This window comes from Hyperolius riggenbachi, chromosome 1 (genome assembly GCF_040937935.1).
Source record: "Hyperolius riggenbachi isolate aHypRig1 chromosome 1, aHypRig1.pri, whole genome shotgun sequence".
In the NCBI taxonomy this organism is placed as follows: Eukaryota; Metazoa; Chordata; class Amphibia; order Anura; family Hyperoliidae; genus Hyperolius; species Hyperolius riggenbachi.
In genome coordinates this window covers 478,910,934-478,927,522 of record NC_090646.1, presented here as the reverse complement: position 1 = coordinate 478,927,522, position 16,589 = coordinate 478,910,934, and the positions used below count along the sequence as shown (strand labels likewise).

The 16,589-nt window shown below is 43.6% G+C and overlaps 1 protein-coding gene across 1 annotated transcript in view; it reads right to left on the bottom strand.

The window, feature by feature from the left end:
* Positions 1 to 16,589, bottom strand: part of LOC137521778 (leukotriene B4 receptor 1-like) — a 65,442-nt gene that overhangs the window by 30,861 nt on the left and 17,992 nt on the right. The window contains exon 2 of the mRNA XM_068241507.1: positions 6,850 to 6,971. Coding sequence (XP_068097608.1) covers positions 6,850 to 6,861 — 12 coding nt within the window. The 5' untranslated portion in view covers positions 6,862 to 6,971. The remainder of the gene's footprint in view (positions 1 to 6,849; positions 6,972 to 16,589) is intronic.

Below are 16,589 nucleotides of genomic sequence, written 5' to 3'. Positions count from 1 at the left end.
GAGCTAAGCTACTCTCACAAGGATATTACCTTTCTTGACACCATGATATATATCTCAAGTATGACAGTTTCCACATAAAGAATGTGCTGGAGGAGGCTAGAAGCTACCAAAATACTGGGAGTGAAAGGTGTGGCAGCAGGGGTTTGCTGGACGGAGGGGAGCTGGAGCAACCCTTCTACTAAACTTCCTACTACCCCTAAACCTAACACTAACCCTCCTACTACCACTACACCTAACACTAACCCTTCTACTACCACTAGACCTAACACTAACACTTCTCCTACCACTACACCTAACACTAATCCTCCTTCTACCACTACAACTAACACTAACCCTTCTACTATCAGTAGACCTAACACTAACCCTTCTACTACCACTAGACCTAACACTAACACTAACACTACTACTGCCACTAGACCTAACACTTACCCTCCTACCCCTACACCTAACACTAATCCTTCTTCTACCAGTACAACTAACACTAACCCTTCTACTATCAGTAGACCTAACACTAACCCTTCAACTACTGCTACACCCAACACTAGCCCTCCTACTACAGCTACACCTAACACTATCCCTCCTACTGCCGCTACACCTAACACTTACCCTCCTACTGCAGCAACACCTAACACTAACCCTCCTACTACCACTACACCTATCACTTACCCTCCAACCGCTACACCTAACACTAACCCTCCTACTACCACTACAACTAACACTAACCCTTCTACTACCAGTACACCTAACACTAACCCTTCAACTACTGCTACACCCAACACTAGCTCTCTTACTACCACCAAACCTATCACTAACCGTTTTACTATCACTACACCTAACACTAACTCATCTACTATCACTACACCTAACACTAACCCTCCTACTGCAGCAACACCTAACACTAACCCTCCTACTACCACTACACCTATCACTAACCCTCTTACTTCCACTACACCTAACACTTATCCTTCTACTACCAATACACCTTACGCTAACCCTTCTACTGCTACTACACCTAACACTAACGCTTCTACTACCACCACACCTGACACTAACCCTCCTACTACCACTACACTTAACACTAACCCCATCTAACACTAATACGTCTACTACCACTACAACCAACACTAATCCTTCTAATATGACTTTTACACTTATCTTCCTACCATTATGCCAACTACCGCTGCACCTAACACTATGCATTGTGCCACTAAGCATAAAACTAACCTTCCTACCACTACACTCATGCTGCTTAACTATCATTGCTTTTGCCGATCAGTACTGCCATCGCACTTCCGCTTGCTGGGAGTCACTGCTGTCATGCTGAAAACTAAACACCTTGGCACCCCATAGCCGCAGTATAACATTGCATTCTATGGTAGTGGCAAGCAAATTGGGAGTGAATTGAGAGCCAATGCAACCAAATTAAGTGCTTTGCTTTGAGTACATCATAATGGTAATACAACCTACAACCTTGGTGAAATATAGCAGAGATCTATTTATTGTGTCACAACTCATTTTCTTTACTTTACACTTGCTGTCCTCTGTTAGCAGATTGAAATAGACATAAATGGATAAAGAGACTCACCACTGTGCCTATCTGCTCTTCCTGTTCTCAATTGCTGATCACGTAGCTCCCAGCTGTAACAGCTCTGCCTCCTTTCTCACTTCTTTGATGCCAGTTTTAGATATCTTGTTAATGATGCAGAAAAGTGTTTCTCAAAGAAAAACAAGCACTTCCTTAACGTAGTACTGTAATTTGTAATAGTTATTACATTTTAACATGTTTTAAATTTAACGAAAATTAAAGTATTCCACTGTAGGAGTACTTCTTTTTCCAAGCAAAGGGAGTTTAAGATCTAGCTAGAGCATTACAGTAATATCGCAAACTGGAGTGGTGAAGGAGGCATCTAACAGAGGAGGGTGACGTCAGAGTGAATGGGAAGACACAGCATCTGTGGCCGCTCGGGTGAACAGACAAGTGCAGTGATCTCTCTATGTGTTTCAATCTGTTCTGTTCTCTGAACTTATCTGATTCCCTCTGTAAAGTTCTGGGCATATGACGTGATCTGTGGTTGCAAACTATTGAAGGAGAAGTGACATTGCTGGGTGGGGAAGAATGTGGATGAATTCAAGGAGGAACTTGTATGTGGAACTTGTATGACTTTTTATTGAGTGGGCTGTGATTTAATGTAAAGGTCAGGACTTTTAAAAAATCGTATTTACTGAACTGTTAATAACATCAACTTGAAGGGACTCCGAGCTAAAAAAAAATGAAAATGGTACTCACCTTGGGCTTTCTGCAGCCCAGTGTAGGTCGGGAGGTCCCACGACTGCGTCCTGGCTCTTCTCTCAGGTCTTCTCCCAGAGATGGCTGCCCAGCGGCTTCCGGGCGGCTCCAGACGACACTGGCCGAGTGTCGGGCTCTCTCTTCCGCATACGTCACGTCTGACTTCATCACGTTGGCCGCCTCGCGTCATCTAGGTAGCCGGAGTCCCTTTAATAGTGCTATATAATATATTGATTCCTCCACTGTGACCCTGCGAGGGCTCTGACACATTTAAGACTGAATGGATCTGCCAGTTTTTGCACCTTTTAGGACCAGCTGAAATGTAATACAACCAAACAGAAGCCTTCATAACTCCTCTGGTTTGATTCACAAAGCCGTGCTAACTGTTAGCACAGCTGTTAGCATGGCTTTTAGCGCGTTTTAGCGTGTTTTTTTTTTTCGTGCAAAACAGATTTTGCACAAAAAACGGTTATCGCGTGCAAAAATTTGCATTCGCGCGTTAAAACGTGAATTTTTCAATATTTAAATATTATCACGCGAAATTTCGCGGGAAGCACTTTTCACAGCGTGCTAACAGTTAGCACCGTTTTGTGAATCAAGCCCCTCCTGTGTCAACGCTTGACATGTGGTGCAGCAACCTGGCAGCAAAGAGTCACCTTGTGTCATGTCTGAGTGTGATTGCGGCTTGTATAAGGAAACAGGGACTGTTGATGCCACTTTTACGAAGGTTCATTTCTAAGGGCTCTTTAACACTACATGCAATTCCGATTTTGAAGCGATTTTACATGCGTTTCTGATTTTTGATGTGATTAAAAAAAGTCCTACATGCTGTGATTTTTTTCTGTGTTATTCTTCTTGTGCTGCTGGCATCCAATGAAAATCATAAAACGGATTTGCGATTTGCAGTGTAAAAGAAGCCTGAAACTACATTGTGGAATTAACCACTTAAGGACCAGGCTCGTTTTGGATGATCTGTGCTGCGTGGGCTCTTCAGCCCGCAGCACAGATCAGATAACAGGCAGGGCAATCAGACTCCCCCCCCCCTTTTTTTTTCCCACTAGGGGGATGTCCTGCTGGGGGGGTCTGATCGCCGCCGTTGCCTACTGCCGAGCGGGGGGGCTCCTCAAAGCCCCCCTCTGCAGCGCTATTCCCCCTCCCTCTCCTTCCCTCCCTCTCCTCCTCAGAATAGGTGGTACAGGACAGCGATCCGTCCTGTACCGCCTCTGATAGGCTTCGGCCTATCAGATGCCAGCGATCCCCGGCCAATCAGAGGTCAGGGATCTCCTTTACGGCACTGCGGCGACAGCAGCGCCATGCAACGTAAACAACGGGATTACTTCCCCAGGTGTTTACATTTAGCCTGCAAGCCGCGATCGGAGGCTCGCAGGCTGTTCACGGAGACACCCTCCGTGAACTGACAGGAAACAGCCGCTCGAATGAGCGTCCGTTTCCATAGAAACCCACTTACGACCAGCCGCCGCCTATCGGTGTTAGGCGGTCGTTAAGTGGTTAATGTGTTGCAAGCAATTACTGTATCTTAGAAGCAGTGTAAAAATAATTTTAACATGCACAATAAACATATAACATAGAGAATAGCTAATGCATGCTTTACCATTATGCCCATTTTATATTTTGAGACTACCCGGGTTTAACATTATTGTACAGGGTGGTCCATTTATATGGATACACCTTATTAACCTCTTGAGGACCCTGGTGTTAAACCCCCTAGTGACCAGGCTATTTTTTACTTAACCTCCTTAGCGGTAACCCCGTGCTGGACACGGGGTAAGCCGCCGCGGAGGATTTCTCAGGCCCTGCTGGGCCGATTTGCATAATTATTTTTTCCAACACGCAGCTAGCACTTTGCTAGCTGCGTGTTTGTTGTGATTGCCGCCGCCGATGCGCCGCTACCCGCTGCATACCCCTTGCGCAGCCTGGCCAATCGCTGCCTGAGCTCTCTGTTGGTGGGGTCTGATCCCCCCCACAGTGTTTATTTTTTTTAAACAAATATTTACTTTATTATTTTTATAATAAATATTGTCATTTTCTTTTCTTTTTTTTTTACTAAAACCCCTTCCTCCCCCCAGCCGGCCAATCCTGGCGATCGGCTGTCATAGGTTTCTGCCTATGAGAGCCGATCGCTCTCTGTCTTGTCCCCCCGAGGGACAGCTGTGTCACATGGCTGTCCCCAGTACAGCGCTGCTGCTGATCGCAGCGCTGTACATGTAAATACACACGGAGACTGAAGGCGGAGCTTCGCTCCGCACCAAACAGGAGATGCATGCGCAGCCTGCGCGCAATCTTCTGCAAAACAGAGCCCCAGGACTTTACGCCGATCGGCTTCAGGCGGTCCTGGGGCTGCCGCCGCGGCCACGCCCATTGGCGGGACGTGGTCGGCTAGAGGTTAAAATGGGAATGGTTGTGATATTAACGTCCTGTTTTTGGCACATTAGTATATGTGAGGGGGGAAACTTTTCAAGATGGGTGGTGACCATGGTGGCCATTTTGAAGTCGGCCATTTTTAATCCAACTTTTGTTTTTTTCAATAGGAAGAGGGTCATGTGACACATCAAACTTTTTGGGAATTTCACAAGAAAAACAATTCTAAGATTTCTCGATTCACCTGTATAAATTAGTCTGGGGACAGGCTAGGGATATAGAAGGGATATAGAGGATACCATGATGGTGCTATATAAATCAATTATACTAATAATTTATGTTTATTGGCGATCAGATGCCCAAATTTAAGTTTCTCTTTCTGGAGATTACACAGCTAGAGGTCTTGTGGCAGGCTCATGAGTAGGGATGGCAATGCTTAGGAGAAAAGGATGGCAAAGCATGCTGGTAGATTTGTACAGGTCAGAGAAAAATTAGCAGCACTGATATTTAAAAATGGCGCCGCATTGAAAACATAGCCTTAACGTTATTTTGCAATATCAATATCTAATTATGGCGCACAGAGGAAAAAGTAATTAAAAGGTTCAATTGTTAAGCGGCATATCGCTAATTATCATTTTATTGCCTTTAACGTTAATTAATCGACCGTGAGGAGTGGATGGGTGAAGAGCAGACACGTTAGCCCTGCCACCTCTCTGCTGTCTAGGAAAAGCAGATCCCAGGGTAAGGATGGTTGGCACAGCACGGGGATGATGCCGGCAGGAGGAGAGCGCAGCAGCAGGAGCCGGAATGCCACGCAGGCAGCAGTAAGCTGGGTCACCCACACGGGATCGGCTGCTTGACCACTTCCAGCACAACAAGACTGCGGGCACTGCCTGCCAGCCACCAGCCAGGAGCATCATGCACAGGGTAAGAAAGTACTTTCAAGGCAGTGGCAGAGCCCTGGCATTTGTATTTGTAGCCTCTGTCATCTGGCTGATATCTGACACGGCAGCTTTGAGGTTCTCTTTTAATGAGATTAACAGCAGGCAACACTGAGAAGAACTTACAACATGTTATAGCTAAACATTAAATAATGTTTATTAATGTTTATAGTTTATTGTTAAATAACAATAAGCAGCAAAAAAATAACAGCGGCATCACCATGCGCCATTTTTCATACGCGCCATTTTTAACTGGACCCGATTTGTAAGGCTCTGATTTGCAGGTCATGATCATGTGTTAAACCAGGAAGTCATTACAGCAAATCTAAATTTCTACAAATCCTATTTCCGAAATACCTGATACTTTTCACTCGCCAGTTGTAGTTCCAGAATGACTTAATATGCCATTCTGTACTGGGAGAACATCCAAGATTTAAAACCTCTATTTTATTAGGGTTGATTCTAAATTTTGAACAAATCCACTTCACAGGTTGTCAGTTGTCTCTATTGAACTTCCAGGGTCTGAAAGTCAATAAGAGATCATCTGCAAAACCAGTATCTTTAGTTCAGTGCGGTTAACCACCAAGTCATGTATATAGAGGTCCATTTGTATAAACTGAAGCTGGAGTTCCAGAGCAAAATTGAATAGATAGAGGGGCAGAAGACATCCCTGTCTCACCCTGTCTGTGACAGGGAAATACTTGAAGTTATTAGGATTGATCTGGATACAGGCAGATTGGTTAAGTTTTGGGCCTCCAGTGTAAGGTCAATTTGATTGTAACCAGTTGACTTATTTGTATGTTTTTAGGATGTGCCACTGTGTTGCTCGCAATACAATACACCAGGGGCTTAATTCACAAAAGAGTGCTAACTGTTAGCACGGCCGTTTTCGCGCAAATTTTTGCTGTTTAGCGCGATCGCAATTAACCATTTGGCGCTAAATTGTTATCAGTTTCGCGCGCAAACACGAATTTTCACGCAAAAACGATAACAATTTCGCACAAAAATTCACGTTTGTGCGTGAAAACTTTTAATTGTGCACGAAAATTCACGATCGCCCAAAAACGTGAACATTCGCGCGAAAACGGCCGTGCTAATAGTTAGCACTCTTTTGTGAATCAAGCCCCAGGTGTCAGAATTAGACCACTGAAAACATATATGTGGTTACGGTAATTTGCTGGTTCAACATTTAGCATTATTTTTTAAAATAGTTTTTACCGTTCCACAATTGCCTTTACTTACTGGTTCTGACATGATGCTTTTGTACACTGATGAATAGGGAGGTTCTGGTGGGTTACTCAGTAGACAAGAGTGTACACAAGTGTAGCCTGTCACTTTACAATGTGTGTCTTTTCATCTCAGATCTGTCAAAATAAAAGGAAGAGATGTGATAGTAGTAAAGTCATGTCACATACAAAAGTAAAAGCTCAAAGGACTTAAAGAGACACTGAAGCAATTTTTTTTTATGATATAATGCATTGGTTGTGTAATACGGATAATTACTAGAATTTTAGTAGCAAAGAAAATATTGTAATATTTTTATTTTCAGTTATATAGTGTTTTTTTTATACCATTGCATCATTATCTAATATTTGCAGTTTAGACACTAACCAGCATTCTAAATGGGTTCAAAAGTTCACTAGCTTGCTCTGGAAAATCTTCCCTGCAGAGGGAAAAAAAAGATATGGCCTCAATTCACTAAGCTTATCTCCTGTCTTTAATAACTCTTCTAGAGTTGTTACCATGGTGATAAGGCATGTAGTATTCAGGAAACATTTTACCTCAGGCAAACCTAATGTTAACTCTTCTGTCTTTAAGTTAACTCTTCAATCCTTAAAATAACTCCAGAGTTAAAGACAGGCTGTTCATTAACTGCGTGTGAAAATAACTACAGAGGAGGTAAATTAACTACAGAGGAGGTAAATTAAGGAATGAAGAGATAAGATAACACTCTCACTGTGTGGAGGTAAGTTTTCTCTTGCCTTATTATCTCCAGCATGATCTTAGTGAATTGAGGCCTATAGTCTTTTTTAAAGCTTATCTCAAGTGTCTGGCAGAGTTCTCTGCGACTTTGAAAGTCGTGGAGCTCAATGGCTAATTTGCATAAAAACCAACTGGAGTTTCTTAGCTCTTCCTTTACTGGAAACAATATTGGACTTATGTCTCTGTTGCTAATGTGTTTTTTCTTAGCTGTAGTACACATACAAATCATTATATCATCATTTTTTTTCCGCTTCAGTGTCTCTTTAAAGTGAGGCTCCACTGTTACTGAGAAAAAAAGCATTCCCCATTGTTCCACTCGATACATGGCTGGCATCAATGTGAATTGTGGAATGAGAGTGCCCATGCTTTCTGCGAGCTAACAAGTATTCTTTAGTCGTAACCTACTACTCTGTGGAAATTCTGGGAAGATTATAGGCTGTCCTTAAGCAAAATGCAAAATAAATGAATGATCTAACATTAACATTTGTAAAGCATTTTTCTCCCACTGGCCTTGATTCATTAAAGCGTGCCAACACAGTTAGCACGCATAAAAGCTTTGCATGTGCAAACTAGGGTCCTACGTAGTTTGCACGGGCAAAGCTGATACTGATCGTGTGCTATTTGGAGCGGCGAAAACGTTGCACCATTGCACACGAAACGTCCCACCGTTCGCGTGCAAAGTACGCTTGTCAGGCTATTTTGCACGTGACTGGTGCGACGTTTCGCGCACACCGGTGCAATGTTTTGCTTTGCGCGTGCAAACATTTGGCACTTTACACGTGCTAAAGGACTTTTCACTGAGGTGCTAACACTTAGCACGCTTTAGTGAATCAAGCCCATAGTACACAAAGCAGATCAGTAGTGGCTGAATAGGAGTGGACTAAGTAAGCCACCCCAGTCTTGTTGCACTCTGTGTCTGCAAAATTCCTCTGCCAAAATTTAGGACCAATTTTTTGGTGGAAGCCTACAAACCAAATAGCATGGTTTCAGAATGTGGAAGCAATTACAGGGAGAACCTGCAAACTCTATGCAGCTAGTGCCTTGGGTAAGTCTCAAACCTCTTTTCCCACAATGAGGGACTTTTTTTGTGAAACCACTGTCATCACAAAAAGGTGAAGAATATTGAGAAAAGAGGACCTCTACCTGGATCACATTGCATAAATATAAATAGATATTTACCCAACTCCTCCAATATTCTCTTCAAAATCCTGAATACATCAGCAAGACAACTATAACTGAGTAATAAAAAGCTTGTTTTCTTTTAGGGTGATGGAGTTTGTGGACACATGACCACTGGTGGCCTATTACCCATTCATCTCCTCCAGCACTAGAAGCAGGGAGTTGCCTTGCAAGACAGCACTACAGCATTCCTTTGCATTCTTCATTGCTAAGCCGCAACCCAGGAAGTACTACTGGGTCGCGGCTTAGCTTCCGATTGGAGGAAGCTTACAGAGGCGGGGAGCGAGGGGACAGAGGTGGTGTCATAACATAGCAGGCATTTGTGATATTGCATATAATACAGAAGCCACATTTTTCATTTTTCTATCTGCTGTGCACTATTTCAGATGTGTATGTATGTTCAGAAGCCGGCTGGCTTTGGAAATAATTGCCACCAGGCTGAAGGAAGCTGCTAATTTGATTGTCTGTATGGCAGTGTAAAGTACATTGGCATTCAGTTTCCTCTGGACACTGTGGCCTCCAACAAGGAAACAGGTAATTAGGTAACGACCCACCCTTTTGTCTTGAATCTGCTGAAAAATGTTGCATTGCTTTGAAGTCTATTTATGTAAACAGCTACCTGTTGTTCTCAAAAAACAATCAGATTGACTGCGTCTGGAAACTTCAAAGGCTAACAGGAAAACTCAAAATTTGTATCACAGCAAGCAAAGATTTTACAGAGGGCTCAGTGAACGGTGGTGTCACAATCTGGGAAATTAAATTATATCTGGACTTGTACCCCCAGGCTACAAATCGGACTATATAAGTCGGCCTAGGACAGTCACAAATCATTTTCTCCTGAAGGTAGTGACAGGTAGAGACGATCCTGATCCAATCAGAATTCGTGTCCTTCCACGGCCAAGTTGGACCTTTGCACTGGTAAAAGTTCAATTTCTGTTTTGATTCGTCTTTTTATGTTTTGCAAACTGTCTTGTGTGTCTTTGTAATTTTTCCTTTGTTTTTTGTAAATCTCTTGTATATTTACCTTTCTGCACTGCTCCACTTTTTTCTGGAATATTAAATATTTATTTAATAAGTTTGACTTCTGATGTACTAGCAAAAACTCATAGTCTGGGAAGAGACTGCAGTGTAATTTGCATTACAAGTTAAGTGCCTGATTGTGCCTTGCTACTGTGTGATTGTATTGTGTGTGTGGCATTCCCATATTTGGCCTAAGCGCGAAGCTGACCCAAATATGAAAACGCTGGACTGAGTGCAGACCACTCCACAGCAGAGTGGGAAGTGTTGAAGTGTCTAGCAGCAGCTAGTGGTGGCAGTGAGAAGCGTTACTGAGGGGTGACAGCCTTGTGTTAGCTTGAATAAGGCTGCTTCCCCTCTCAATCTGGTCAAAACCACCAGTCGGGAACTGTTCCTGCAGGCGTGCCATGGGGCCGGTTGCTGACAGATGGGAGCCATGAAACGCAGATTATGGTGCTTGATTCACAAAGCGGTGCTAACTGTTAGCACGCTTGTGAGAAGCCCCTTTTCATGGAAACAGTAAATTCGGGCGCCTGAGGCTAGTGGACAAATCGGGCGCCGCCATTCACTTCTATAATAAATATCGTTTAATGGGCGCCTGGTAGGAAAAAAGGGCGCCGGAGAAAACTAACGTTTTAAAAGCGGCGCCCGGAGACTTAATGTTTTATTACTGTTTCTCATGATTACACATTATTTAATGATTTATACATGTTTAAATATTATTTTTAAACGAAAACCAGTACAATATTTTTTCCAAACATTATTTTTAAACGAAAAACATTACTTTTTTTTAACATTATTTTTAAACGAAAAAAATAACAGGGGGGTCTTAGGTTTAGGCACCAACAGGGGGGTCTTAGGTTTAGGCACCAACAGGGGGGTCTTAGGTTTAGGCACCAACAGGGGGTCTTAGGTTTAGGCACCAAAAGGGGGGTCTTAGGTTTAGGCACCAACAGGGGGGTCTTAGGTTTAGGCACCAACAGGGGGTCTTAGGTTTAGGCACCAACAGGGGGGTCTTAGGTTTAGGCACCAACAGGGGGGTCTTAGGTTTAGGCACTAACAGGTGGGTCTTAGGTTTAGGCACCAACAGGGGGGTCTTAGGTTTAGGCACTAACAGGGGGGTCTAGGGGTTAGGGGTAGGTACAGGGAGGGTTACTTAGGCACCAACAGGGGGGGTCTTAGGTTTAGGCATCAACAGGGGGGTCTAGGGGTTAGGGGTAGGTACAGGGAGGGTTACTTAGTAATTTTTTTTTTAAACGTTATTATGCGTTTCATTATTTAAACGAAAGATTAACGTTTTTACAATTGCCGATTTAATACACATTATTTAATGATTTATAACGTTTAAAAACATTACTTTTAAACGAAATACATTTTTAAACGTAATCCATGTTTATCGTTAAAAACCCGGCGCCCTTTTTTCCCATCGCCCCTTTTTAACGTACGCCCTTTTCATGCCTTAAAACACTTTGTGCACGCTAACTAGTACTCGCACGCAAAGTCCTATGCACAAAACTTTGCGCATGCACCGGACTTTGCACCGCTGTGTGACAAAAACAGCGCACCTGATGCGACTATAAGGGTGCGTTGGGTGCGACCTTACCATTGCACTATGCGATGTTAAGGTCGCACCCCTTATAGTCGCATCAGGTGCGCCATTTTCGTCGCACAGGGATGCAACATTTCGCGTGCAAAGTTTTGTGCGCGGGACTTTGCGTGCGAGCTGATTAACTTTCCTTGGTGCTAACTACTGAGCACCGCGGTTAGCACGCCCAAAGCTGCTGGGCATGCTAACTGGGTTAGCACCGAATAGTGAATAAGGCCCATAGAGTGAAGTGGTGCACAGGATCTGCCTGTGTAACCCACGAGAGTGCTCTCAGCTCAGCAAGCAGAAGACATTAGTCCAATATTATAGAGAATGGAGCTAGGCACATCCAGTACAAAAAATTGCCAAATTTATTGAAAAAAACTTTAAAATCAGAGGTACAGACCATCAAGATACGAGAGAGGGTTACAGCATGTTCAGAGGTCAACAGCCGTTTCGCACCCACCTATGGGGTGCTTCATCTGTACCTCTGATTTTAAAGTTTTTTTCAATAAATTTGGCTGTTTTTTGTACTGGATGTGCCTAGCTCCATTCTCTATAATATTGAACTAGTGGGAGCCATGAAGCTGGGGAGGAGCACACTGATTGACAAATACAAGGTAAACATACAGTAAGGCTAGCGACGAGCAGATTGTCGCTAGCCTGGCACTATTTTTAAGGGGGGACAGCAGAGCCCGGGGGGGGGGGGGGGGGGGCTGGCACAGGCACTAGAAGGACAGAGAGGCATGTCATTGTGCACAGAACCTGCCTCTGTGTCCTATTATGATTTATAAAAAATCGGGTTCTCTTTAAATGTTCTCCAAAAAAAGAAAGGCAACTAGGCACAATATGTCTCTAAGTAACATCAAGATAGCCTGTATTTAAAATAAAAAATTAGGCAGGTATTTCTAACACCTAACATAACTAGTCAGTATCTCCATATTGGAAGATGAGATCCCCATGACAGACCCCATTGACAGACAGACCCCCTGACAGTATGAAATAGTAAAGGTCGAAGGGATTGAGTGCCGTGGCTTCCACTGAACTCTGCGTGAATATCACTGCCTCCAGAGCCCAACTCCTCATCCCGTACAGCCATGTGGCTGAGACAGTTTTGCTTTTTAATTAAAGTGTCTCCACCTCTCAACAGTATCTGGTGGTGGTGACTGCCTGACTTCTTTGCTCTGTTTTCTCATGATTAATATAATTAATTGGTGGTGGCTTGGCCCCCTGTAATGGATACAGCTCTGATCTGTCCCTTCCTGCCAGCCAGACAACTTATTAAGCTTATTAAAATTAACTAATCCTGTTTTATACTGGGCTGCTCAGGTCTAATAGAGCTAAATTACACAGATTGTTTTTACTAATATACAATTTCTGTACCATAATTCAGGCCATACAGTAATCCTGGCTTTTGATGGACATAATGCCTTTGACACCATGAAATGACCCTTCCTGTTGACAGTGTAGAAAGAACTGTTTTGATGCAAATCTCACAAATTATTCTCTGTGGAACCAAAATACAGATAAATAATTATAATTACTCATATTTCCCAAAACACAAGGGGCTTGATTCACAAAGCGGTGCTAACCTACTTAGCACGTCTAAAGTCTTTAGACGCGCTAACCAGGGTGCTAAGTAGGTTAGCACCGGACTTCTCAATCAGATCGCGCGCTAACTTTGCGCTCGCAAAGTTTTACGCGCGTAAAGTTTTATGTGCGCTAAGTCCCATAGGCTTTAATGGGCACTTCGCATAAAGTTTTGCGCGCGTAAAGTTTTATGCGCGAAAAGCTTGTTTAGACGTGCTAAGGGGGTTTTCACAGGCATGCTAACAGTTAGCACCGCTTTGTGAATCAAGCCCAAGAAGCGCATACTGCCCACTCACCTCACGTATCTTCATTTTAATAATTAAACCAAATTCAGGAGGCAACCAACAACTTTTCAAATTTGAAAAATAAGCCTAATAGAAGAGCAAGTTTCACTTTTTTCAGACCATCTCCTCATTTCATTTGCTGCCCCCCCCTGCAACATTATATGAACTCCCCCAAATAGTTCACCAATTTTGAGAGCACACTGGTTTAAAATTAAATTTGGAGACATCTATTCTTTTTCCTTTAGATCTCGTAGTTACTCCCCCTGTTCACTGAGCAAGCAACCTGAACATCTACTACAGTTTTACATACCAAACCATGCTTATGCTATGGTTCTCCTTAGGGCTGTTTTGACCTACTTGCAGATTCCTCCCTTCTTTCCTTACATACACACGCACACTCTGTGGGCTTGATTCACTAAACGGTGCTAACACAGTTAGCACACCTAAAAGTTTTGTTACTGCTTTGTTACTGTTCGCGTGCTATTTTAGCGCGCGTAAAAGTTTGCGTGTGTAAAGTTTTACGCACACTACTTCACGTGCAAAATCAGCTGCTTCGCATGCAAAGTATGCTTATCACACTACTTAGCACGCAAAGCGGCTGATTATGCATGTGAAGTAGTGCGCATAAAACTTTAGCGCATGAAGAGGCAGTTTGCACGTGATAAGCAGCTTTTCACTGGTGTGCTAACACTTAGCATGCTTTTGTGAATCAAGCCTTATGTGTTTCGCGTACCATGCAGCACTAAACTTTGCGCGCGATCAATAAAAGCTTTGGGCATGCTAACTGCTTAACACCCTAGTTAGCACGCCCATAACTTTTATGCGTGTTAACTGAGTTAGCACTGTTTTGTGAATCGAGCCCATTGAAACCTCACCAAACTGTCCTACTTGGGAAAATAATCAATTTCCAGAATTATAATTTCATACATCTTAAAATTTGTGAGGCTTTGGGGGACATATATACACATCCAGGGCTGCTCACCCAGATTCCGGATATCCGGGTAAACCGGATATCCAAACTTTTTTCAGCTATCCAGCCGGATTCGGATTCCGGATACCTGGGCCCAAATCCGGATAGCAAACCGCGGATAGTTGGTTGCATACCCAGATATCCGCGGATATCCGGATCCAGATACTGTAACTAAGGAGATGACGTCCCTGACATCATTGAGCCAATCAGAGGGCTCCCAGCTCCCAGCAGAAGCCCTAGCATGTGGCACTTGGCACTTTGCACTTTGCACGTGTCACTTGGCACTTTGCACGTGGCACTTGGCACTTGACACTTTGCACGTGGCACTTGGCATTTTGCACTTGGCACTTTGCATGTGGCACTTTGCAAAGTGCCATGTGCAAAGTGCCAAGTGCAAAGTGCCACGTGCAAAGTGCCACGTGCCAAGTGCAAAGTGCCACTGCCAAGTGCCACATCCGCCATGCTCCTGGCAGACGTTACACCTTTTTGTTTTGATGTTACACCTGCTGCTGCTGCTGCATTGCCCTGCTCCTGCTGCCTTTGCTGCTCACACCGCCAGGTCCGCCAAGGTGCCACAGGCCACTGCTGCTTTGCTGATTCCACCCATATTTAACCCAAAACACAATTGCTGCATATTTTTTTGGAGGTGTCTGGGCTGAAAACACTCATGTCCCAGTTGTGCGGTTGGACTTTGGACACAATGTGAGCTGCACGACCGCTGTCTGGAGCCTAGTCCTGATGTTAATTGACAGCCATTTTTTTTTTGGGGGGGGGGGGAATTTTAAGTCCCCACATCATCAATTAGTGTTTCTCTTTTTTAAAAAAATGATGCTACATGCCTCATTTACCCTAAAAAACATTTTAAAAGCAATTTAAAGGCCACTTCTGGTTTTGCTATCCGGATATCCGAATGCGGCCGGATACCCCGGATACTGAGGTTGTATATCCGATTCGGATCGCAAAAGTTTGAACTCGGATATCCGACCCGGATCAGATATCTGGGTATCCGGATCGGAATCGAATCCGGATTTTGAAAAGGGGTATCTGAGCAGCGGAACTAGTAAAAAAGGGCGCACAGGGATAGTGGACAAAAAGGGCGCCGCCATAGACTGCAATGCAAAATATCGGCTATTCGGCGCCCGACAGGAAAAAAGGGCGCACGAGAAATAGCGGTTACAGGGATCGTGTTAACAAAGGTTTTCGTTTACAGGATAAAGTTTATAACAAATATCGTTTACAAGTTCGTTTAGACTTTGTAGTATACTTATTTTTTCGTTTGTAAATTTCGCTTATATGGGTTTTAACTAGTTTTTTCGTTTTAAAAATGCGCTTATAAAACTATAACAACTAAAATTTCGTTTACACTTCTTTTATCATTTAAAATTCGTTTTCATATGTATAATGCTTAAATAACGTTTCTAAAGCTGATTGTGTTAGAAATACATCGCTTATGGTATTAACTTTGTTTTTACACTTCTAATGCGTTGATTATAGTTACTAAAATATCGCTTTAAATATTACTGTTATTTTAAGATTTCTACGTGATTTTAAGGCTAGTTATTCTATTACAAATTACTGTTATTTTAAGATTTCTACGTGATTTTAAGGCTAGTTATTCTATTACAAATATATAAATTATTTTATTCATGTTATTTGGAGTGAAGTATTTTAAGGATTAAATATATTATTGTTTATATGTGTTTAGCGTGTTTTGTGCAGTGGGGATGGTTAGGTTTAGGCATTACTAGGGGGTCTAGGGGTTAGGGATAGGTACAGGGAGAGTTAGGACCAGGGTGGTGGTTAGTTTTAGGCACCACCAGGGGGGTCTTAGGTTTAGGCACCAGAAGGGGAGTCTTAGGTTTAGGCACCAACAGGGGGGTCTTAGGTTTAGGCACCACCAGGGGAGTCTTAGGTTTAGGCACCACCAGGGGGGTCTTAGGTTTAGGCACCAGAAGGGGAGTCTTAGGTTTAGGCACCACCAGGGGGGTCTTAGGTTTAGGCACCACCAGGGGAGTCTTAGGTTTAGGCACCAACAGGGGGGTCTTAGGTTTAGGCACCAGAAGGGGAGTCTTAGGTTTAGGCACCAACAGGGGGGTCTTAGGTTTAGGCACCACCAGGGGAGTCTTAGGTTTAGGCACCAACAGGGGGGTCTTAGGTTTAGGCACCACCAGGGGAGTCTTAGGTTTAGGCACCAACAGGGGGGTCTTAGGTTTAGGCACCACCAGGGGAGTCTTAGGTTTAGGCACCAACAGGGGGGTCTTAGGTTTAGGCACCACCAGGGGGGTCTTAGGTTTAGGCACCACCAGGGGGGTCTTAGGTTTAGGCACCACCAGGGGAGTCTTAGGTTTAGGCACCAACAGGGGGGTCTTAGGTT